At 32.0% G+C, this 25,371-nt stretch overlaps 1 protein-coding gene and 1 non-coding gene across 8 annotated transcripts in view; one reads left to right on the forward strand and one right to left on the reverse strand.

The window, feature by feature from the left end:
• Positions 1-25,371, reverse strand: part of LOC145284444 (RAB11-binding protein RELCH homolog) — a 2,006,047-nt gene that overhangs the window by 1,889,154 nt on the left and 91,522 nt on the right. For all 7 annotated transcript variants that reach the window (XM_080133263.1, XM_080133262.1, XM_080133261.1 and 4 more), the window contains 5 exons: positions 23,516-23,598; positions 18,563-18,745; positions 12,620-12,698; positions 2,828-2,926; positions 876-988 (listed from right to left, as the gene is read on the reverse strand). In XM_080133263.1, coding sequence (XP_079989389.1) covers positions 876-988; positions 2,828-2,926; positions 12,620-12,698; positions 18,563-18,745; positions 23,516-23,598 — 557 coding nt within the window. The remainder of the gene's footprint in view (positions 1-875; positions 989-2,827; positions 2,927-12,619; positions 12,699-18,562; positions 18,746-23,515; positions 23,599-25,371) is intronic.
• LOC145285441 (U6 spliceosomal RNA) lies at positions 23,217-23,320 on the forward strand. The gene has a single exon (XR_013869066.1). It is a non-coding gene; the product is annotated as a U6 spliceosomal RNA (small nuclear RNA).

The raw sequence follows: 25,371 nt of genomic DNA on the forward strand, positions 1-25,371 counted from the left end.
ACCCAAACAAAGGTATTTCGATCCCTTACAAAAAGATCTCGAGAAAGATGCATTTTATCTTGACCACGTCTCTGACCATGTATAGCCAGTGCAGAAATCCAATGCATGAGTTAAACACAACAGAAAATGACAGTCTATGTTTCCAACAAACATGGTTGACTTATTTTTGTTGGGTGTCTATTTACTTCTTTCATGTCTGTATATTTGAATTGATCCATGAATTCATATTATTTGGATTCTTCTGACTACTGTTGGCATACTGAATAAACTGCTTGGTATACTTCAGTTTTTCTTGTTCTCTTTCGGTGGAGGAGCAGTCCTTCACGACTGAAATAATTTTTATTTTTGTACCTTTTCTCCATGTTAAAAAATGACCCTGGTGTCTAACTCTGTCCTGTGGGGAGGCATTGTAAATCTGTACACTATTCTAGAAGTTGAAGGTTTAATCCTTGGTGTGGACAATGCTTAAAATACAATTGCTAATTATTCAGGAATTCTACCAAGTCATGGCTGATGAAATGAGAGCATGCTAACCCCATAGATTGAATAAACGGTTCTGATCGCAATTCTGTGCCGATTCCAAAGTTCAACAGAAACATTAGAGAGTTGAGTAGCTTTGTTGGGCTGTTGATATGCAGTAATATAAAAGCGAAATGTCTTCAACCCAACCAGCCATATCTTAAAATACTTAATAAAATAACGAAAAAGTACAAATAAATTTCAGCACTTTCATTGAATCTGACCACTGCCGGATTTGAATGTGATTTCAAATGATGCTGTTCAGCTATGTAACAATTTACAAGAGACAATAGTTTCTGAACTTTTTGAGATGAGGATTGATAATTCAAGTAATTTGGGGACCAATCCTGTCTTACCTTTGTTCATCATCAGGTTTCTTGATGAGATTAAAAAGGATATTCAGAAGTTTATCCCTCTCCTTGACATCTGGATGAAGCATCGTTGTGTTCAAGATCAGTGGGATCAACTCCTGCCAATGGGGAATGATCAAAATGAGAATAAATGTATCATCAGCAATAAAAATGATGGAAAGGAAAAAAAAAATAACATTTAGAATACGAAATCCATCAAAAATTAAAATAAGTAAATGTCTAGCATTTGGCAGGATGCCCAATCCGCAGTAAAAAAAAAAAAAAAATATATATTTACATGCAGAATAGTTTAACACACACATAAATAGCATGAGATACATACGAGAGGAAAGAGTATGACATATACACAAAACAAGATGAACACCACATAAATGATTATCACACACGTGTATATATATATATATATATAGATAGATAGAGAGAGAAGAGTATTCATCACACATCTTTAGAGAAGTTTCTCTCGCACACACATAGTGTGTGTGTGTATGTATGTATATATATATATATATATATATATATGCCAGCAGCATTCATCCTAGGAAGGTTGAACCAACTTTCTGCGAAGGAGGAAATAACAAAGGAATATTAAATTCACACGCGGTCCTCTGTTGCTTGTATATCCTAGTCAGCATAGATGATGACACTGGTATTCCCAAATGGTCACCGATCTGGTTATGACTTGGCTCAAGTTCAGTGATCTAACAAGAACCGGTGTGTCAACCTGATCACACTGTATATACACACATATAGAGAAGAGTATTACATGCGCGCACACACACACACACACAATGATTCAGTGCTTCTGTTAGATGACCACATGCCAGGAATGACATCAGAGTAAAGTTGGTCAGAAGCCTTGATGCGGGTGCTCCCGGTAATGACATAAAAAAAGTCAAAATCAGGGATATAGAATCCCCGGAGATTAGGTTAGCGAGATTGACCAACATGCTGGAATGTTGACATCATCTGAACCAATAAAATAGATGTTCAGACAATAGAGAGAGCGACCACGACGGCGAGCTAAGCCACACACTTTTTCTCCATTACAAGAACATACCAACCCCACACTACAAACTGTCATTCTGAAATCAAAAAGTTTGATTTGAATAAACAAAATATTTTATAACCAGCTGTATGTGTTTTTATTATTGCTGCCAAGTGTATATATCGAGACAATGACAAAGATTGATTTTTTAGAAATCATATAGACTGAAAAACTCTTTTGACGATTGGATGCAGCAAATATATAACACATTTTCATAGATGATTATCATCTACTTAGATTTTACTATCATTTCTGTCTCAGCCATAACTTTATATTTATTTTTTAAAGACAAACTGGTGGATTACAAAGCCTATAGCATAGATGCAAGACAAACATAATTCCAATTTCTGTCATGTATATACACAATCATGATTATGTGCCACCAATAGTTTATGTAAGGGCACTTCACCGCTCCTCCATCACCATTGGACTTTTATTATGTTCTGATAACTGATGAGACTGTATTGGGTGACAGTGAAAAACGCTTGTGTAACACAAGTATTCCTCTCTAAATATCCATGATTGGTGTCATGCCAAGGCAAGATAACCAATGATCACTTTAGCTGTGCAGTTTACATCAGCTGTAAATTTTCCATGATTTTGGAAGTGGCTCTTTATACCAACTTCAGATCTGTATGGAGTGATATGTGCAGGATCATAATTATGTGCCTTCAACAGTTTGTGAATGTACACTACTTCTCAGTCATCATGGGATTTTTAGTACATTTTGTAAACAACACAACTACCATCCTCTTAGTTATGTTTTACATAATCTTCCTTAGCTTACATGGGTAGCCAATATACCTGGCTAAAGAGATCCTATTTACACAAAAAAGGATTACCGATATAATAAAACAACTTTACATTTTTATAGGAAATGTTGTTGTCTTACCTCTCTCCTTGCTAGTAGCACATGAGGGACAATATGGGGCAGACATCTTGCTAACATCAAAACAACATTTTCTGGTTTTGAAACAGAAATTTTAGAAACCTGCAGATTAATAGAAACAGGAAATTAAAATATTATCAATTTCTAATTTTTTAATCCATTAATAAAGTAACAGACATTTATGCATGTGTCAATCACAATTTTTGTAAAATAAGACGTTTATTAATATCCTATAATAGGACATATACTCTATTAATAAAAATTAAAATAGAACATATGAGCAGATATTTTTCTACGATAGAACATCTGTTCTATTAACATCCCAAAACATACCCTAGCCGTCCCGCCAACATCCCAAAACATACCCTAGCCGTCCCGCCAACATCCCAAAACATACCCTAGCCGTCCCGCCAACATCCCAAAACATACCCTAGCCGTCCCGCCAACATCCCAAAACATACCCTAGCCGTCCCGCCAACATCCCAAAACATACCCTAGCCGTCCCGCCAACATCCCAAAACATACCCTAGCCGTCCCGCCAACATCCCAAAACATACCCTAGCCGTCCCGCCAACATCCCAAAACATACCCTAGCCGTCCCGCCAACATCCCAAAACATACCCTAGCCGTCCCGCCAACATCCCAAAACATACCCCAGCCGTCCCGCCAACATCCCAAAACATACCCCAGCCGTCCCGCCAACATCCCAAAACATGCCCTAGCCGTCCCGCCAACATCCCAAAACATGCCCTAGCCGTCCCGCCAACATCCCAAAACATGCCCTAGCCGTCCCGCCCACATCCCAAAACATGCCCTAGCCGTCCCGCCAACATCCCAAAACATGCCCTAGCCGTCCCGTCAACATCCCAAAACATGCCCTAGCCGTCCCGCCAACATCCCAAAACATGCCCTAGCCGTCCCGCCAACATCCCAAAAATAGCCCTGCCATCCCATCAGCATCCCAAAAATAGCCCAGCCATCCCATCAGCATCCCAAAAATAGCTTAGCCGTCCTAATACCCCAAAATAGCCTAGCTGTCCTATCAATATCCCAAAATAACCTAGCTGTCCTATCAATATCCCAAAATAACCTAGCTGTCCTATCAATATCCCTAAATAGCCTAGCTGTCTTATTAATATCTTAAAATAGTCAAGCTGTTCCATAATAATAGCATGGCATATTTCTCCTATAATACTCCTAAAATAGCATATCTGCTCATGAGGGGCACTTTCTGCGGGTGTCCACGCTATTCCAATTTTTGTCACCACATGAAATACATTGCAGAATTTGTCTCATTTTGATATCAAAATATCTTAACTTCTTTTAGAATTGGAAAAATATTGGATTAATACTAAATAATAAATTCCCAACAAATAAAGCAGATGTCATGACCGGAAATTGAAACTAAAACCTTGAAATTATCAGTCTAATGTTCTAACAACTAAGCTATTTACATTTTCTTATCAACATTACCTTAAAACATTAGCTTAACAAAATAATTATTGCTTTCATGTGATGTCATAGATTTATTATTTATGTCAGATTTCAAAATACACATAAATAATTATATATAATCCATCAAGACAGTTTTTAAATAATTTGTGTAAATATTGTCTAATTTTAAAAATGCACCTTATGGGTGTGCCTGTCAGTCTAGCAAAAGTATGCAACCGGAGAGAGCATATGTTTGCTAGTATACAAATATGTAAAATACTGTCAATCCATTGTTCCTTTGTCATTAATAGCTTTTTTTTCATACAAAAAAATCAACATTTAATTTGGATTTGTCACTTTTCTTGTGGATCATTGCAGCATGTTATTTAGAATAAAATATAATTTGATTTCATTTCTCCCAAAAAAATATTTTCTCCAAGTTAAAATTATTTTTAAAATGGTCACAATTGTAAAAAGTTACATGTAATCTAAATAAATGAATTGATAGCACTCCTTTTAACTGACACTGTAATTCACACCAACTCTTAACTTAATATCATATTTAAGCATATTTTACAACTGGGCAACGCTATGAATATATTATTAGTTCTTTAAGATAATGTGCTGCTATCATAATTGTGGTTGCCCACCTCATTACATATTTTTACAATTTTGAACACCAGTAAATTCATCATAACTTTTGTTTTACTGAACGAAAACTGAAATTTATTTTTCACAATATAGCTGAGGAGGTGAACTAATAACGGTAATAATTGTTTGAAATTTGGTCGAAAAATGAGTGAGCGGTGATGCTTTAAAGCAGTTCTAAATGACTAAAACTTCCACTTAACCATATATTCAAACACGTTAGTAAGGGTAGGAAAAAAAATTAGCATGGTGGGTGGAGGAAAAAAGAAAATCTCATCAAGAGTTCCAAATTATGGGTATGTTCTTTCTGTTTAAGAGACAGTTGGCGCAAATTAACAATTTTTAAGAATTTAAGAATTTTAAAGTGGGTTTTCAAGGGTGCTTTGTGTCAGAGTAAGCTTCATCCATGTACCCTCCAGTGCAGATTTGGCACTGCAATAAACTATGTAATATATATATATATATACACACTCCTATAATTTTTTTTTTTTTTTGTGCGTGTGTGTGTGTATTGATATTCCTATTAAACACCCTTTTTCCTATTTATTTAAAAAGAAAATACAAATTTGTTATATACGGTTCGTGGAATTGCATTCATTTGCAAAAGATCCAACTAATTTGCATATTCTTTTAAACATTCAATGTAATTAATTTCCTATTAGTTTTTTCAGTTTTCTTATGGGATGATCATCTTTAGTTAACTATTACGTGTAATTATATTCATTCAGATATTTTACATGATTTATACTTGTGTAATATTTGCGTAAAAAGGTTATAGTAAACACAAATCTCTTAAATATATATATATATATATATATATATATATGCATGCGTATATATATTTGTTTAAAAAATTTTGCCTACCAAACTCCGTCAGTTTTTGATCTACAGACATGAAACTTAATATACAGGGTATTCAAACCCATGCCAAACTTTATAGTTGGGTTTAAGCCGGGGAAAATCGATACAAAAGTGTGAAAATTTTAAAAAATGGAATTTGCCAGGTGAAGGTTGAACGACGGCATTACAAATATGCAAGTGTAACGTAATAACTATTGGTTCATGCTTTAATTTTTAGCCTTGCAGCAAACATGTCTTCATAACTCAGGCATTAACGCTAAAGGAAAAAGTAAATCATAAGCTAAATGTTTTGGTTTCGATTCTCGGTGGTGGCGCACAAGTTTTTTTTGTATTTTTTTTAAGCTTTTTAAATCATTACTATATATTGGATCCAATATAATAAATATGAAATCTGCATTAATCAAAATATTATATTTAAGCGTATTTATGCCGGGTGGCCTGCTAGTATATATATATATATATATATATATATATATATATATATATATATATGTATATACTCTGAATGTTTAATATTACTTCTGGTAAAATGGTATAGGATAACAGAATTATGATTTAGACTTATACAAGTTGGTAAAATTATCAAGGAATATTGTAAAATCAGTAAATATCAACCAAATGTTAGTTTAGAGAATGCACAAAAGATTATATGAGATTAGAGAGTTTACTAATAAACCAGGACAAGGTAGTCCTCCTACTGTATAGACATTCAAAATGATCAAATCCATCAGAAAAGAAATGTAACAAAAATTCAAGATGGCGCCCGACTCTCTCTTTAACACGGTAAGTTCAGGAAAAGATGTTATAAATGTTGCAGCAATTCAATAACCATTATACACCGGTTCTGCATGGAATCCAACTAGCAAGGTGCCTAGACGGACGCGAACGGTTACTCAGACCGGACCCAACAATGGTAAAATATCCTCACGCGGCACGAGAAGCAACAGCAACACGATTCCCCGACCAACTCAATCGTCGCTCTCCCAATGTCTTTTTCATCACCCGCTTTTATCGTCGTTGTAGGCCGGCTAAATTTGCATATTGCGAGACTTCGTGTGACTTTGCGAGACATCGTACTTTACAAAAGACGGCGGCCGCCATCTTGGTCTTTCTTTTCTATTTTCGGTCGGTTACGCCGAGCTGATCTCGAGGTAAGTCTTTTCCCCTCATCCGTCTCTCCCACGTACCCACACAACATGCAAACACGCGGGCGCTTATCTCCTGGATGCACGTTACACTCCTCCCTGATCTGATGATCACATAGAGAGCACTGGGGGGGGTGGCCTTTTAGTGCGTGTGCTTCTGCGAAGAGGTACATTCACTGTTTCAGATTCAGGCTCTGGATCTGGTTCCGCCTCATCAGATGAAGTATCGCTATCAGTCTCTGGAGGGGGCTCACTGAATCCGTGCATCGGCAGCTCATCGCTAGACGCTTCACTGCTTTCTTCTGTAGTTGTGTGACGTACCTCGGTAGCTGGGCGAAGATCTCGCACATGTCGTGGGGTTCCATCGACCAAAACAGACTGCTGGCTAATCACTCCAGATATTTGTCCTCGCTTAAACTTGTCGGTGCACCGATTTCCTGGGGGCCGCACCCACACTGGATCTCCCACTTCATATCTGTTATATGTTCCCTTGTCGGCTGACTGCGTAGTGTTGATTCCCTTCACTCCGACTCGGTATGTGTAAATAGCATTCGCAGGTGCGGTTGAAGGGGACGTCCCGTCCTTTGGCGTAATGTTGTACCAATATACCAAAATTATCAAGGAATATTGTAAAATCAGTAAATATCAACCGAATGTTAGTTTAGAGAATGCACAAAAGATTATATGAGATTAGAGAGTTTACTAATAAACCAGGACAAGGTAGTCCTCCTACTGTATAGACATTCAAAATGATCAAATCCATCAGAGAAGAAACCCAAGGAGATTCCTCAGAAATCAAAAGAGCCAAAATATTCACTGAGATGATGTCACAATTCTCCACAATGATCTCCAAATATCTTGCACACATCAAAAGAAACAATTGCTATCTGTAAGTTCTGTCAATAAAATGGAAACAAAAGATTGAAATCTTCCTATCACATATTACAGCTAGTACACTGACTAAATTGATTTTCAGTGATGGAAAGAAATTTGAAAGTAAGCAGCATGCTAACATTAAAAATGATCGGATCTCATCTCATACAGGTGATGTTGGGTTGCAGGTTGTTACTTGGAGGCAAGGTGCAGTGTCAGTGATGGTCTAGGCCACCATAACTGGAAAGAATCCTTTGCCGATTAAAGTGTGAAACTGGATCAGAAAAATTATTGTATAAATATTCTTGAGTCATAAAGCACCTCAGAAAATGATGTTGATCATTTTAATAGTATTCAGCTCCCCTATACAGAGCAAAACTGATTAAAGAATGTTTAGATAAGAATGTTTTAAAGTTCATTTTCGGTGAAGGATGGCCTTCATTATATCCAAGCCTTGATCTTTGGAATTTTAGTATTTCATCCATCTTGGATATCAAGCTTTCAGCTTATCGTCACACAATGTTTGAATGCCTTGAAGACCAAATTAAGAAGGAAATGGGCCCAAATCCTCCAAAACATTATGCACAACCAGTAGAGCTTTTCCTAAATATTATCAGCAGGTTACTGATGCCAGCGGAGGTTATGACTTATAGATATTTGGAAATGAGAATGATGTATTTGTTTTGGGCGGTTTGATTAGATAATTTGAATGAATATGGGCAAATAAAGTTGTAACGTTTATTATTGAACATATATATATATATTAAGATTCACGAAAGGATGAAACACTAGTGTCTGTAGGTATTTAATTATTATAGTAAAAAAATAATTATGACAGCCCCTTTAAGAAAGTTGTTTCTTATCGTTGAACACTTTCAGTTGAATTAAAGTCGGTTAATTTAGCTCTTATGCATAGATCATCGTATAACAGTTAGATCACTGTCTGACTGACATAAAGAACATTTAAAATTAAAATGTTTAAATTCAACGTTATTTGATGTGGTTAATGGTAGCCGAATGGATACAGTCTTTGCTAATCGAGTTAGAGATGGCTCATGTTGCCGAGTTCGAATTTGTCGACTGGTGTTAATTGTGACACCCTGCACTGAAGATTCCCGAAAGGATAAAACACTAGTGTCTGTAGGTATTTAATTATTATAGTAAAAAAAATAATTATATATATATATACATATATACACACACACACACACACACACACACACACAAATGTAACACTATATTTCAGTTGCACAGTTAAAGATCCGTATGCCGACAGATCTTTTGTGTGGATAATTAACCTAGCTTTGCATTCTAAAATCTTTCCCCAACGATAGATCACTTAAGTTTGTAGAAATTATCAACTAATATGAAAGACCAGAGAATGTAATATTCACTTGAGTTAATCACACCTTGAGAAGAAACAATTTTTATGTCTAAAATATAAACTAGTGGTAACATTATACTTTTTGTGTGTGTAGATGAATGTTTTGTGATTTGAACTGGGATAACTACTACTCGGTAAAAACGATAACAGTGTGGCATTATTGTTAGTGTATCGTGAAGAAATTTAACACCATCCACAATAACACTGTGCCCTGTATCCATGACAAAAATTACCACTTCACAGAAATATGTCAGTATATGTATATTTAAGCAGTCACTAAATGTGCTATTAATTCTAACAAACTTTGAGCATTTCTGTACATTGCTTGAAGAATTTTCAACAATACTCTCACTTGAGAAGAAATTGAGGCTTCGTTATGCAATCAGAATTAAGACATGGACACTTTAAACATTCTAAGTTTGTTAAATCACAAATAACATCTCTTCAAACTCAAAACTTTTTCCAAATCTACAAAAGCAAAATACAGATTCTTATTGTTAAGAATTTTCTTGCATCTGTCTCATAATAAATACAGCGTCAACAGTAAAACGAAACTGTGTTTCATCTGTGCTTCCTATTTGCTGCTCGATTATTTTTTTACCACTTCAAGCTTTTGTAATTCACCATTGTACGAAGATCCTCGTCTTTCTTTTCATGATCTGATTTCTTAAGTCTGTGATTATCTCAATACCCGTTTTACCTTCAACAATTCTGGAACAACATCCAAGGATCCAGCAACTTTACACGTCTTCATCTTAATCAAAGCATGTTGTGCCATTTCTTTCTTAATTATTATATCTGGATTAGAAACTGCTTTTAAAATTTCAAGATTTTTTTTCTCTGTCCCAGGAAAACTTGGTACCAATAATCGCTCATAATAGTATTTCCAAGAGGGATATTGTCCGTTTATTTGTTATTGGCACTCCCTTGTCGTTTCAAATGCACTTCTCTCTAACAATATTCATTTGTTTATCTGTTTAGTTCTCCTGAATAATTCATTCTTCTTGTCATTCCTTTGTAGTAAAATGAAAACTATTCAGAATAGCTAAACAGATGAATTGGTGAGAAATGTAGTCAAAATAACAATGAAGAATACAAAGTATAAATATATAAAGATACTAGACTTTCTTGGTCTAGATAATTCGGCAATATATATTTAAGTGGAAAAAGCAATCTCAATGAATAACAATATTGAAATTTATGTATAAGTTGAATTTGAAAACCAAATAAAAAAGTTGACAGCAAAACAAGAAGAGCAGACATTGATTTCAGTTGTTGCTGAGTGAGATTGTGATAATGTTTCAGTTTGGTCAACTCAACGGTGTTGCACATATACACGTTTGCCTTTTTGTTTAGTCTGGACTAAAATACTATGAACTTGTGTGCTAGTGAATTCATGTATGTCTCTAATGTCATCAACCAAGACCAAGGGTTAGCCCATAAGACATCTTGTTGTAATTAGTTTGCACCATGTTACCATGGAAACCACAGTTAAGTATTCATCGTGGCAGATTTATTTTCATTCTGCTATTGATTGTGCTTGGATTTTCGTTTATGTAGTAAGTACATCTTTTTGATTGGTTGAAATTTAATTTAGGCAACCAATTAAAATTGAGTATTTTGTAAAATTTAGCCAATTAGAATTTAGTATTCACGGAAATAGTTTAGCTGTTACTGCTGGAACCACTATATTTAAGAGAATTATAATTAGGTTGTCAAATTCAATGCCTTATGTGCAGTTTTGATTGATAGAGTCATTAAATGCAATCTATGACAACCTTCCAGGTACGTACACTTGTAAGGACATAAATAGGCCTTAATTCTTTTCTTTTACTGTGGGTTTGTTGTATATGGTTCTAGAGTTCAAAGTTAAAATGTTGACCAGCAAAACAACCGTCCTCCACACTGATGATTTCCAGAAAAGGATGAAACATGTGTATAAGAAATTTTTTAAAAATTTATCATAATAATATAAATACGATACAGACAAATACACGCATTCAAATTTCAATCAATTAGAAGACTCTTTTTAGCCACAAATATCAAGACTCAGAAGTGAACCAAATCTTGACAAAGACGTACTTCTGAATTGTCAAAATATGATGAAATAAAATTTTCTTTTCTTGATCGATAATCCAGAATTGATGAAGTATATTATTTGAAAATAATCTTATGGGTTAGACCATGTATAGACGTTTATTTGGCTGCAAAAAGAATGTGTTGGTAATCTTGTTTGGCATTAAAGAGTAGAAAGACTTTGACAGCTTCATAAATTTTGTCCTTTAGTATTCACATTCCATGAGCGATGTTTTTGACAAAGGGAGAAGAATTACTGCTTTCTGAGTCGGAATCCATTTATGTAGCATTTACTGTTGCCTAGTTTTTGAACTTGAAGAAGTATTATTTAAGTACTTATAAAAAGTAGTTTCATGTCTTGTCCATAGTGATTTCCATAAAAAAAAAAAAAAAAAAAAAAAAAAAGAGACTGTATACATTATAGGCAGAACTTCAAGAGAGTAATGCTACATTCATGGGCAAATGTTAGAGTATACTTGCTAATGATCGATACATTACTTGACTCGACATGGACCAAAATAAAAGGATAATTTTATCTCAGAAGAACCTATTGTCACAGCCACTGCAACACTAAATAACATGGGGCTATAAATGCAATGGTCCTGAGAACCAAGCTTGACAATTCTGATGGCTTTTCTGTAAGCTTTTCTCAGACATAGGTTCAAATAGTTCTTCTCTGGATGAGATATAAAAATGAAAGACTGCATTGGTACTGTTAGATGTGTGATCATGAGATCAGGGGGGGGGGGGGTCGTAGTAAACATAATGAAACAGATTTTGTTTCATGGTGAAAACAGTGAATAACAGGACTTACCTTATTCTTTGGAGAATGTACATCTTTCTATGGCATGCAGAACCTTGGTCTGAGAGAAAACGAGTATATACCAGATCTAGAATATTAATGGATGCGGATCATATGCCATCAGAATGCTTTGCAATCCATAAAAGACTCAGTAGAAGTCACGCACAATGTGTTTAGCAGTCAAACTACTCAGTGTTGACAGAGAAATACCCTATGTCAAGGAGATTCATTTTTGTTAGTGTTGTTAGTTATTTGTTACAATGCTAGGGAAGTTTCCTTAATAATAGTTCCAGTGATAAATATGTTGTTCTATTTACAGAGACTTACTTTTTTATATTCAAAATGGAGGAATAATACTCTAAATGGAATGCACGGAAAGGCAAAAATATGCTGAATAAAATGCAGAGGTAAGTTTGGGATATGATGCATAGGGACGAACATTTTTGGAAGAGGATGGAAACAAAAATGGATTAAAAAAAAATCAAAAAAAAAAAAAAAAATCACTAAAGTATGTTATAATTCCTTATCATAAAAATTGTGCGAAAGCTTAAAGTAAGAAAACTTTTACTGACCTCTGACACTATTCTGTGGTCTTTTGTTAAGCTTAAGGTTGTATCGATCAATGCATTCCAGAAAGAGGCTGGAATTTTTCTGGAAAAAACAGTTGACATTATTAAACTTATGAATAAAAGCATCCTTTTAAAATATGAGAAAAAAGATTCTTTTGAAATATGATAAAATAAAGAAAAAGAATATTTTATATATTTAGAATTACACTTAAAACAAAAATACAGAAAAATCTTTGTGTACATACTTGTCATGGAACTGAGATGTTATATTCCAAAAAACATGTAAATTGATCAAGTAGTCTTTTTTTTATTGAAGAAAATCAAATTTTATGATTTTTGGCAGCCATTGATGATGTCTTACTTATAGAGAAATAGATAAATCTTGTTAGTCAAATCGAGTTATCTGTCCTTGAATTTAAATGCATCCTAAACAATATGGCAACTGGCTGCTTTCCCATCCAATATGTCATAAAATTTGATTTTCTTAAATAAAGAAAAAACTTTATCAATTTACATGATTTTGGGAATATGACATGTTCATTCTGTTATTACATGAGAAAGATTTTTATGCATTTTTTGTAAATTGTTTTTTCAAAATAAGTATAATTCTAAATAAGCACCAAATATTTTATTCAAAAACATTTCTTCAAAACTAGTACGTCCTTTGGTAGAGAGTATATTTCAGCCGAAACACAACAACCTGGCGACACTGTCATTTGGGAGAGAAAAAAAAAAAAAAAAAAAGAAGAAAAGTTCCATGATCCAGATCTGTACTAAAATGTAACAGGTCCTTCTAGAGACCCATGTAACATTTAACAAATTTAATGGGGCGGGGCGGGGGGGGGGGTTGCACATTTTTTTCATCATCCTGTTAGCAAAAAAATAAAGACACTAACAGCAATGAAAAAAAAAATGTAGTCTAATTTATCTATATTTCCTAGCAAGTCCATAAGTATGTGAGAAGACTCAACACACATTGTGTTTAAAAGGTAAATGTTATCTTATGCTACAATAGAACACCAATCACTCTAATTTATTTTTTAGGGGTATTCAAGGTCGCTGACAACAAATCTGATAATCAAACCTGCCGCAAATTTACCGTTTGCATGGTATGAATCCCGAGACCTTGGGACTATTTTGTGCCATTTCACCACCTTCGGTAGTGTTTTTCTTACATGATACGTTCATGTGCGAACGGGCGTACTGAAGTGTCTTATCACATCATGTAGGAATCTTTCAAATAAAGTTTTTTAAAAAAAAAAAAAAAGAAAGAAAGTGGTTCATTTTTTTTTATTGTCATACATAGTTTTTAATGCTTTTTTAATTGATCAAAAAATAAAGTTTTCACAAGCGGTTTGCAAAAACATAAGCACTAAACATATTTTTATGTTTTTTGTTCATTTTTGGGCGGGGGGATATTCCATTAACGGGCGCTTCTGCAGTTTAATTAACTGTTTTCCCGCCCCCTCCCCAATGTGAACAAAATTTTTGTGAAATGGTAAATGTCGGCACATTACTTAAGGAAAAACGGTTAATTAAATTGCAGAAGCACCTGTTAAACTACACAAGTCCTATAATTGAATACCCCAACCTCCAAAAAAGAACGAAAAACATAAAAATATGTTTGGTGGTTATGTTTTTGTAAACCGCTCATGAAATTTTTTTTAAGATCCATTTTTTTTTTTAAACTTTATTTGAAATGACTGCTTAAAGATTCCTACATGATACGATAAGACACTATCACTACGCCCGTTCGCACGCGAATGTATCATGTAAGAAAAATACTACCGAAGGCAGTGAAATGGCACAAAACAGTCCCAAGGTCTAGGGGTTCATACCATTCAAACAGTAAATTTGCTGAGGCTTTGATTATCAGATTTGTTGTCAGCGACCTCGAATACCCCTAAAAAAAACAAATTAGAGTGGTCGGTGCTCTGTTGTGGTGTAAGGTAACATTTACCTGTTTAAATATAAGAAAATCATCAGTGAACAGAAAATGACAATACACTTGAAGAAGGTAAAAGAGCATAGTAGAGACAGTCTTTTCCTTATCTTGTGGATTTTATACAGAGAAGAGCAAAAGACTATTACAGGAAATCTTAATAAGCAACAAATATTTTCTCTGAAAGCATCTCATCATAAACTAAGATGTGCTTCAGTCATGAGCATATTTCAACCGAAACACAAGAATCTGGAGATAATACTTAACAGCAGTCATTTGGTGAAGAAATTTCAAAAATGGGAAAAAAATGTCCTTGATCCAAATCCATACTCAAGCAGTAACTGTTTTTTTTCTTTTATTGTGAATGGGAGGTGGCAGTGGTCAATGACACAAACTGACGATCTGGGTATTCCAAGTCTGAATTCAGTTTGTTTCACAAAAATCACTTTCACTGAGGATGTTGGCAGCCTTCTCATGATCCCTCCCATAAGTATCCGGTGTCTTTTTAGAAAGAATTCTTACTAGGAAAATATTGGGGAAACCAATATGAGCAATAGAGTCTTTGAATTCATACAATATGGTGATGATCGTGTGAATTTTAGTGTGGAAAGCCAATGACTAATACAGGAGAAATGGTTGGGGGGGGGGAAAAAGAGCAAGAAGGAAAAGTCTAGGAAGTCAAATGAAGTGAAGATTGGAAAAACAAAGAATTTCTTCATTTAAACTTCACATACATATAAACATTCATAGAATTTTTATTATTGAAACTATCAGACAACAGAAATTTATTTTTTTCTTTTTCGTAAATAAAAACATAAATAGTATATTAATTGCACTAGAATTATGAATAGTAAACCAATACAATTTGATCCAAGTTATACAAAAAGAGAAGTCCAACTTATTAGTCATAAAATAAAGATCTGTAATAAAATGTCTTATAATAGATCGAGATCATTTTATACATTGATAAAAAGGCCAAACCAAAATGGATTTATACACAAATATTTGGATTAATTAGATTCAAAAGAAATGGGAATGGAGGACACATTAAATATTTATTTTTAATATAGGGTGTGGGTGTTTATTTTATTTACAAAACTTGTTAATAAACAAATGCAGAGATTGTGTCCCTACTCTTCTAAATTTTCATTTAACATGACAGTTTTACGATTATTAGATTTATATTTAAATTTATATAATACTCTGCTTGTTCTTTCTTATGTTATGCTTTGAAAAAGGTCAAATACAATTTTTGAAGGTCAAACTGCTTCAAAAAAGGCTAAATTCACAAAATTTAACTTTAAAAAGACCAATGTAACAACCCTGTATGACAATATGAGAGTGATCTCCTTTTGATGTAGCCTTGTTTTCAAATATCATAATAATGTATGATCATTGTTGTCATGGTGTGAGAAAGAAACTTGAAGAAAGAAGTTAGCGAAACATCACATAAAAAAGGGAATATTTGAAAGAAACATTGAATATAGTAAAAAAATAATTATATATATGTATATATATATTACATTGTCTGCCAATAGGAGCTGGACTGAAGGAGTAAATTAAAGATTATCTCTTACAATGTGATTTTATTATTTCTATTGAACTATATAGCACAACATTATTTTCTGAATATTTATTATTACTTATTAATTTATCTCATTTGGGCCAGTTCTATATTTCAAAATACAATGGACAATATATTAATAGAAATGTTAATAAACTTGTATTTGCTTGTTTGTTGTACAGCATTTATCCTAGGTGGATTGAACTGACTTCCTCCATAGGAGAAAACGTCAAGGGAATATTAAATTCACAGGTAGCCCCCAGTGTCCTGTGTAAACACATATCTGTTGTGTGTTATTGGATTTTTTGTCCAAAATACTATTTTTTGTGCTATCCATAAAAATATCAGCTTTATGAAAACATATTTGTGGATTAAATATATTTCTCATTATGTACAATTTTCAGGGGTTCTACTAGTTATAATAATTCTCATAAATATAAACAGTTTTTTAAAAATAAATCTTACCCTATATAAAAAAAAAAAATAAAAAAATCAACCTTGTGACAAAAAAAACAAACAACTCAGTTTTATATGGTTGTTTGCATATGCCACATGCATCAAGTCAACTAGTCTGGATAAAAAGACATCCCGTTTTTTCGTGGGGCCCTTAAAACATAATTAATCCAAATATTTTACATATCATTAAAGTAAATGTATACATTTTTTTTTTATTCAAAAAAATCATATTCTCAAAAACTTGGTCTTTAATTCTCATATATCATTGTAGTCAAATTGTTTTTTTCATTACTCAAATAATTTCTGGCAATTGTTTCATAGATAACAATTATGTTTGTATAACCTATGTTTGTAGACTTTAGCTTCCATGTAGACAGTCAGAAAATAATTCTTTGGAAGAGATCTGATGGACGAACAAGTGACCAATTTTACTGCCTAAGATAAAATGCTGTGAAACAGCTACTTTTAAACTCATAGTATTATTATAACAGAGCGCATATGTTAGGATGTTTGCATGTCCAGCAAAAGCTTCAGAAATACGCAACAAACCTTTATAAACTCAGAATTTTTTAACTCGTAAACTTAAAAGAATATTTTAAATTAAGAAATAGAAATTAATCTTTGGGATCAGAGTTTATGATTAAAATAGATGAGTAGCAGTTGAAATGTAACAGAGTGCATATAAGCGCTTATGAAAATAGCAGCAGCAGCCGAACGATGAATGACTAGTGATTGTATTAGCAGTAGGAGCAGTGTTTCAGCGTGTATGTAAATTGGCAAGTGTGCTCAGACTTGCGTTTGAAGAAAAAGAAGAAAAAATGGCACCACATGGTCAGAGAAATCAAGGTCAACCCAAAGGAGATGAGCATGTAAAGTGAATACGAGAATGGGCTGACTATGGCCAGTGTGCGATCAGAAGAAAGAGAAACGCATCCAGATGAAATGGACAAGTGGCAGTGAGATACTTTTAAGCGGACGTCTGGATAGGCAGAAAAAAAAATGATAAATTCCATTTGTACTTTAAAAAAGACACTGACCCAGATTTTTATTTATTTCCAGTTTTATTTTTATGAATTACTACAGTAAAGTCTAATGCCCGTAATGTAATGTTACTATGTATGTGATGGTTCCATTATACCAGAATACTAAAAATGGCAAAATATCAGCCAAATAAAACCACCATTATCATTTGGATAGTTTTACTATGGCCATAAAAATGTCTATTTTATTGCCATACCCTTTAAAATAAAAAAAACTTGTTTGGTTCTTCTCCATAATTCAAAAAGAAAGAAAAATCTGTATGATGTATGCACTTGTGATGAAACAAAATATCATAAATTGATCAAGTAGTTCTATTTGTATATAAAAATAAAAAAATATATTTCTAGGTGATTAATGTGAATTTGTAGGCATTACAACAAATATTTCAAGTTTGAATTATTGTTGAGTTATTTTCCTTCTTTTGTTTGAACATTGTTTTCAAAAAAAAAAAACATACAATCCAACCACTCTTCAGTTACTCATATAATTTGATTTTCTTATTTAAAAATAAAATTACTTGATCAATTTATATGACTTTTGGAATATGATATTTTTGTTTCGTCACCGGTACGTACATCATAACGATTTATTTTTGTTTGTTAATATAGGGGGAATTCTGGACAAGAACCACTTATTTTAATGGACAAGAAAATTATTTTATCAATAGTTATATGAAAAATATTACAAGAAACAAACGGTTTACTTATTTAAATAGTCAAGAATTGTTTGGAGATTTCGCAAGATTTTTTTTTTTTTTTTTTTTCATAAATAAAATCAAATTTCATCCTTGCAAAAGTTCCCCTATTTGAAAAAAAAAAAAAAAAAAATGCTGAAAATAAAAAAGAAAAAGAAAAAAAACTTTTAAAAATATAACAAAAATAAAAAAAATTTTTTTTTTTAATTTTATTGTCTTGTATTTATGTTGTGGAAGTAAAGAATTCACCTTTCTTCCTGATTGTCACTAAATGTACGCTCTTCAGGTGTTTCACTATTTCCTTCTAATACACTATCCACTTGATCACAATCCTTCAAACTGTTCTCCTCCACCACTTGTTGGTGTTGTTGATTATTAATCTCAGAATTTGGGCTGCCTGCATTGTTATTTTCAGAAGATATCGTCTGTTTCCTAGGAAAGAAAAAAGTCAATGAAATGGCAACAATTTTTAAAGCAATATAATTCAAATGCAAAAATAAAATAAAATTTTTAATCTTGGTCTAATGTTAAAGGTTTTTGGGTTTTTTTTTTAAATTTTCTAGACCATTTGCAACCTGCAGGATCTGTATTTATTACATATATTATTATTACAAAATTTATGCAGAATAATAAACATTAAACATTAAAATTTTCCAGGCAGTTTATGTAAAATGCCAAAAAATGCTTGAGTTAATGAAATCACAACACCCAACATCATTTAAGAAAACAATTATTAGTGATTGCTGGTTTAAAATAAATAAAAAAAATTTAAAAAAAACAAATAAATAATAATCTTGATTTGAACAAAAAATAGTGTAAAAATAAATAAATATTTTGTTTGCTATCAGTTGTTTGTTATTCAAAAAATAAATAATTATGCATGAAACTTATCTTACAAGGAGTGTTTTTTCTTCTTGATTTGAATTTTACTTTTATAAAGTTTTGCAAAAATTGTTCAGTAATTATTCCTTGTATTTTCTTCATAACAAAAATAATATTGTTTTCATTTTTCAATTAATGTTTCATTGAATTATCTTTGTAATAGCAGAAACATTATTTCTTCATTAAAAAATTGGTCACATTTGCAAATAAAAAAATATTTATGTGGTAAAAAAAAAAAAATCATAATTTCCGTTCAACACCTTTTGGTATTTTATATAAACTGCCCAGTTAAATTCTACACAGTCTTAATCTGGTTAAGTACCATTATTACTACATAATAATGACCAATGTATATTTATTATGGTTATATATATGCAAGTATACAAGGATAGTTCCAAATGTGTAACCCTCCTATTTTTTTTTAACTCAAAAAGTTAAAGTGGTACACAAGATGAGAGTGGTACCATTAACATGTGACCTTTTGTGCTTAATCTAGTTTTTTACATAATCATCACCATTCTCGGTGCACTTTTTCCAGGAATTCAATGACACAGCTCTGCTTCTGATGCACATCCATAACAGGAGTTGCTTTTTTAGAGACTCATGCTGTCAATATCTGCAATGAAACTTTCAGGTCGTGAATGCATTAGTTCAGTCATTGCAATTTCCAATCAGCTCTTATCCATTCAAGCAGAATAAATAAATAGGACGCATTGCTTTTAAAAGCCCCTCGTATTATAAGGTATACTAAAAAATAAGAAAATAAAAAAAAAAGAGGCAAAATAGTTAAATAAAATTCATAAGCCACAAGTGAGGTGATTTTTCAGGTCAAATAATTTTGAAAAGTAAGAGCTTTCAGATCTAATGTTCAAATTCGGGCTAGTTTGAACTCACATTCAAGTGTATATGAACGTATGTGATAGAAATATACTTCTGAAGATCGGATTTAGTATGATGCTGCAATGAGGTGTTGAGATAAGTTCTTTTTAAAGATTTATTTATTCTTCAAAAAACACACACACACACATATATATATAAAATAAAAAGTCTCGGCAGTAGAGTGAAAAGCATATCTTATTTTTCTTTTATTAATTTTATTGGAATTTTTTCCTTTTTTCCCTTGTACACATTTTTGTGAATTATTTCATGGATTTCTGCCTTTGGATTATTTTGGACCACCTTCCAATTACGGGATTTCCTTGGATTTTACTTGTGATAATGGAAATTCAATTAAGTTTCTTGAAGTTATATATTTGGATCTGCTTCACTTTTTTGTTATCAAGTAAGATCTTTGACTTACTTGTTGTTTCATCAAATACTTTTGCATGCAAAATCCGATCCCTCATTTTGCTAATTCCTACCCTCTGATGAGAAGGAAAGTATTTCTTCGAAACTCCGCAGATTAAGGACTATCCACTTATCTAGTGTTTCCTTTTCAGATTAAATATGTTTTTAACTCATTTCAAAGTGTTTTTTAACATGTTTTATTAACTGTTTGCTCGTATATATATATATATATATATATATATATACATGCACACAAACTAATATTATATAAAAGGAGTTTTTTGTATGTGTCTGTGAGTTTGTTCCCTATTGACTCTAAAACGGCTGGGCTGATTTTTATGAAATTTCACACAAAGATAATTTATGTGCCTGAGGGTTCTTCGATACGTTTTGTATCAGAATGTCGTTGATAAGTATCGATAATTGAAATAATCCGATAAAAGAAACGAGCGATTTAGACCAAAGTTAACACTTAACACAGCCTAACATCACAAGTGTATTCATAAAGTTTAATTGCCACACAAGCAGAAAGACCCAACATATAAAATCAACAGTAGGTTCTTTGATATGACAGGGGCGCGTTCGAAATGAATGTTTCTGTTTAAATAACAATTAAATCATGATACTTGACTTTAGCATTTTAAACTTTAATTCAAGTTGTTTAATATAAAAAATAATTTTATAAAATCAACAGTAGGTTCTTTATAGTGCAATGTACACTACAATATATCGTGGACCAAGTCACTGCAAGAGGCATGAGAAGCTTTCTCCTAGTGCACCGTGTTGGCTCCCCCAATTAGAACAGGCAATTAATCAATTCAATTGAAAAATGGGTGATGACAATCAAAAATATGGGCGCGACCGCGTGAATGATCATCATTCAACTCTGAGCAACAATGGGTCTCCCTGCTAGTATATGTATGTGTGTGAGTATATTATACAGAATACTAAAAAAATAAATGCTGATGTCACATTAAAACCACTGGTTTCTGGTCAGCCACTTAACTTTTTAGGGTAGACTATTTTTGTCAGTCAGCCTTGTAAACCATTCATTACGTATTATGCTCTTGAAGGGCTTATATTTAAACCCACCTGTTTGGTTTGGTTTATTTTATAGCATATCAACCATCTATAGGTTATTTAATGCTAAATAAAGTTGTCAAATATAAATCTATAAGTAGGATGATTATTTATATTTTTGGAATAAATTACTTGCAGAAAAACATTCTTGGAAAACATTATTCCTTGGTATATGTAATCCTCTGTTCTCAACACGAATGACCCACAATCAACAACATCTAGTATCTTTTTGAATTGAAAGCCATGTTTAATTTCAGAAGAGTTTTCAATGGGTAGCTATTCTGTACAAGTCCTGGAGATGAAGAATTTTCAGTGGGTAGCTATTCTGTACAGGTCCTGAACATTATAATTTTGCAGGCAAAGAGCAAAAGATCTTTCTCATAATAACATGAAAAAATTGTGTTGGAATGCTAAAAGATCGAATATTTTTATGGAGCAATTCAGGTTTTTGATTGGTTGTTAGTAGAACTTAGCTCCATTTGATTTGTCAATTCCTATCATCATTGTTTATAAGTAACACCTTCCAACTTTCGGTTATCATATCCTCTTATATAAAAAATATTGCAACATATCTATTTCGGTAAAAAGAAAAAATAAGGCTTTGATTTTTTGAAGAATCAGATTGAATAATATGATTGGAAACAAACTTATAGATAGTAGGGCATGATGCTTGAAAGCTGTCATTGAACAAAGTCCGATTTGCAAGTTTTCATACCAGCCAACATTCACTTTGGCATCATTCAGGCAACAAGGGCTGTCTTTAACAATCAAACTCTAATGTTGAAGAGATGTATGGTTCAGCTTGGTTTTAGTAGGTGTACCATCCTAGGTATTACCTTCTCCTTTAGGAAGATAGATCATTGCTGATGCTGCATCTACTGGGAAATACCAACAGGTCTGCTCTTGTGTTCTTGGCTATTTTTGTTTCAAATTAAAGTTAGTTTTCTCCACCTTTCAGTTTTGTGCCATATTTGGAGAAGCAAATAAATATCAATAATATCTAAAGTACTCGATGTCAGTATTTTAATGGTGCCCAACCACCTCAAGCAAATTAATAATGGAATTGTCTGTCTGAGGAATAACTTTTACCAAACTCTTCTGTCAATTTTTGGTCTACACACTTCACACTTGATATATAGGGAATTTAGACCTGTGGAACAAATTTGATTTGGTTTTTAACCAGTAAAAATAGCTGTTAAAAAGTCAAAATTGAAAAAAATTGGAACTTGCCCGGTGTAAGTTTACTTGAAGTGCTTTTGTACGCATGCGTAAATATATAGTCGATTCATTTTTTAACTATTTCTTATTTGTCTGATGATAGCTCAAGCAGTTATGACTAAGATTGAAGAGCTATAAGTTTTGGTTTTGATTCTAGCAGATGCAACCAAATTATATATATTTACTTTTGAAATCTCTACTATATATTGGGTACAATAAAATAATCAATAGCAAATTGACTATATAATAATAAATACAAAATCTACATAAATTAAAATATCGTATTTAAGCATATTTCATGATGAAGCAATACTGAGCGGTCTACTTATGCACAATAAACAGATTCTACATTTCATGTTTTGTTTATTTATATGCATCTTATAAAAGCATTAAAATCTTTAGCTTTCGATCAATAATTACAAATAATAATTATAATAACTGCTCTGGTAGTTCATATACTAAAATTTGAATCATACAGAAGTGATTAGCATGACCTCTGCACAAGGATGATACACAAATTCATAAAGATTCCATACTTAAAAAAAAAAAATTAACTACTAATAATCAATATATGCAAGTAAAACATTAAAATTCAGAGATGAATTCTCATTATTATTATTCTATGATTTGTTAGAACTACTTTTAGTTTTGCTTTTCATCTCATCTTATTTTTGTTGATCCTTTCTGATTTTCTAAAAAAGTATAAATTCAAACTGATCTACTGCAGGTACATACCGATCGTTGAGTTGCATTGTTATTTCATCCTTCTGTTTATTAATTTCAATAATATCATTCTCCAATTCATTAATTCTGCTCTCCTACAAAATAAATTTATAAAAAATTATTAATAATAATAATAAAATTTAAACAGATCCATGAAAGAATATATAAACAAAAACTGGATTCATTATGCTGAGAAAACCTTGGGCCCTTTAATAAGTTTAAGAACACTGAATGCTTAAATAATTTTCCAAAAGATTCCAATCCAAAATAAAAAAAAAATATGACAGAATATGGAAGTCAGATATTATTTCAACAATCAATCTGTTTTCATATTTATATTTTTTGATTGAAAAAGTAATGTACCATAATTTGTTTACTTTTAAAAAAAAAAATATCAGGATATATTATTTGACAAAGAAATATAAATCATGATTTAAAAAAATATAAATATATATAGTTTGAAAAAGCAAAGCAAATCATGGAAAAATTGTTTAAAAAAAAAGCAACATAAATCAAGATATAAAATAAGCTATGAGAAATCATTCGAAAAATCAACATAAAAACTTTTGTGATCAAGTCTCTATTTACTTGTCTTTCCACGAGGAAAAGACAAACAATCAATCTTTTTTTTAGGTGCACAATATCCAATTCCCAAAAGTACTTACTCTGGATTGTATGAAAATAAAATGACCCAGTCAAGAAAGATCTCTCTCTCTCTCTCCTTGACTAAGGACATAACAGATACTTTACACTGAACTCAACCTATGTCAGTCATCAAATATGAACCTTATTGAATATCTGAGCTATATTAGACTAAAACCTTAAAAAAAAAAATAATAAATAAATAATTATCTTCAAAAGAAAAATTAATAAAATTTCTACAAGAACTCTCCAAATATAATTGTTAACTAAATAATAGTGTTTTTACATATGAAAAAAAAACCAACTAAAATTCAATGTCATCTGAGTAACAAGTATTGGTACTTTATGATAATCTTTTCATTTTTAATAAACATCCAAGTTTATATGGGATGTCTATTTATTTCTGTCATATTCTTGTACATCACTTTATCGTGCATTAACAACATCTCATTCTCAAAATTATATAAGATAGATTTATTTTTATTAAAATAAAATAGAAACTGTCTTTTTAGAAATCTGTATTAAAGTTGAATTTCACTAACAAAAGTTATTTCCCTTGGATAATTTTGTGGTTGTCTGCTGTTTAAACGCCCACACAGATCGAAATTGATATGTACAGTACAATTTTCACACTTACATGTTGGATTCTTAACTAGAAAGTTTTATTGGTACCTTTTAAATTGGATTATGCACACAAAGGTTGTTAAAAAATGCTGCACCCCCTCAAAAATGTGAATTTTCATAATTGTAAAAAAAATTTAAATCCTGAACTTACATTGAATACATTTTTAAAAGTAATATGAACAACATAATCAATCTTAATCAATATAGAAAAAAAAAATGAAGGTTGTTTGTAGCTTAGAAAATTAGCTAGAAAAGTCAGATTTTAAATAAACTGACAAAATATAATTTCCTTCTTTTTTTTTTTTTTTTTTTTAAACAAATTTCTTTAATTCTGACTTTGCAAATCAAAGAAATTACAAAGAAATCTATCATTTCATGGGGTTTTTTTTTTAAGTATGATTTTTACATATATCTATATGAGATTGCTTATAGCATGATATGTAGCCAATCCTAGTTGCTTATGCTCTACCGCTTTTAGCCAGATCAGATTGTTATTTTTAATCACTAAAAATCCGAGAATTATATTTTATTCAATAAATTATTAAATTTATATGGACACAAATTGTCAAAATTCAACATCATAACGATTTTCTAAAAGAGTT

Source organism: Euprymna scolopes, chromosome 9, assembly GCF_053919585.1.
Source record: "Euprymna scolopes isolate OS-2025 chromosome 9, ASM5391958v1, whole genome shotgun sequence".
Lineage (NCBI taxonomy): Eukaryota > Metazoa > Mollusca > Cephalopoda > Sepiida > Sepiolidae > Euprymna > Euprymna scolopes.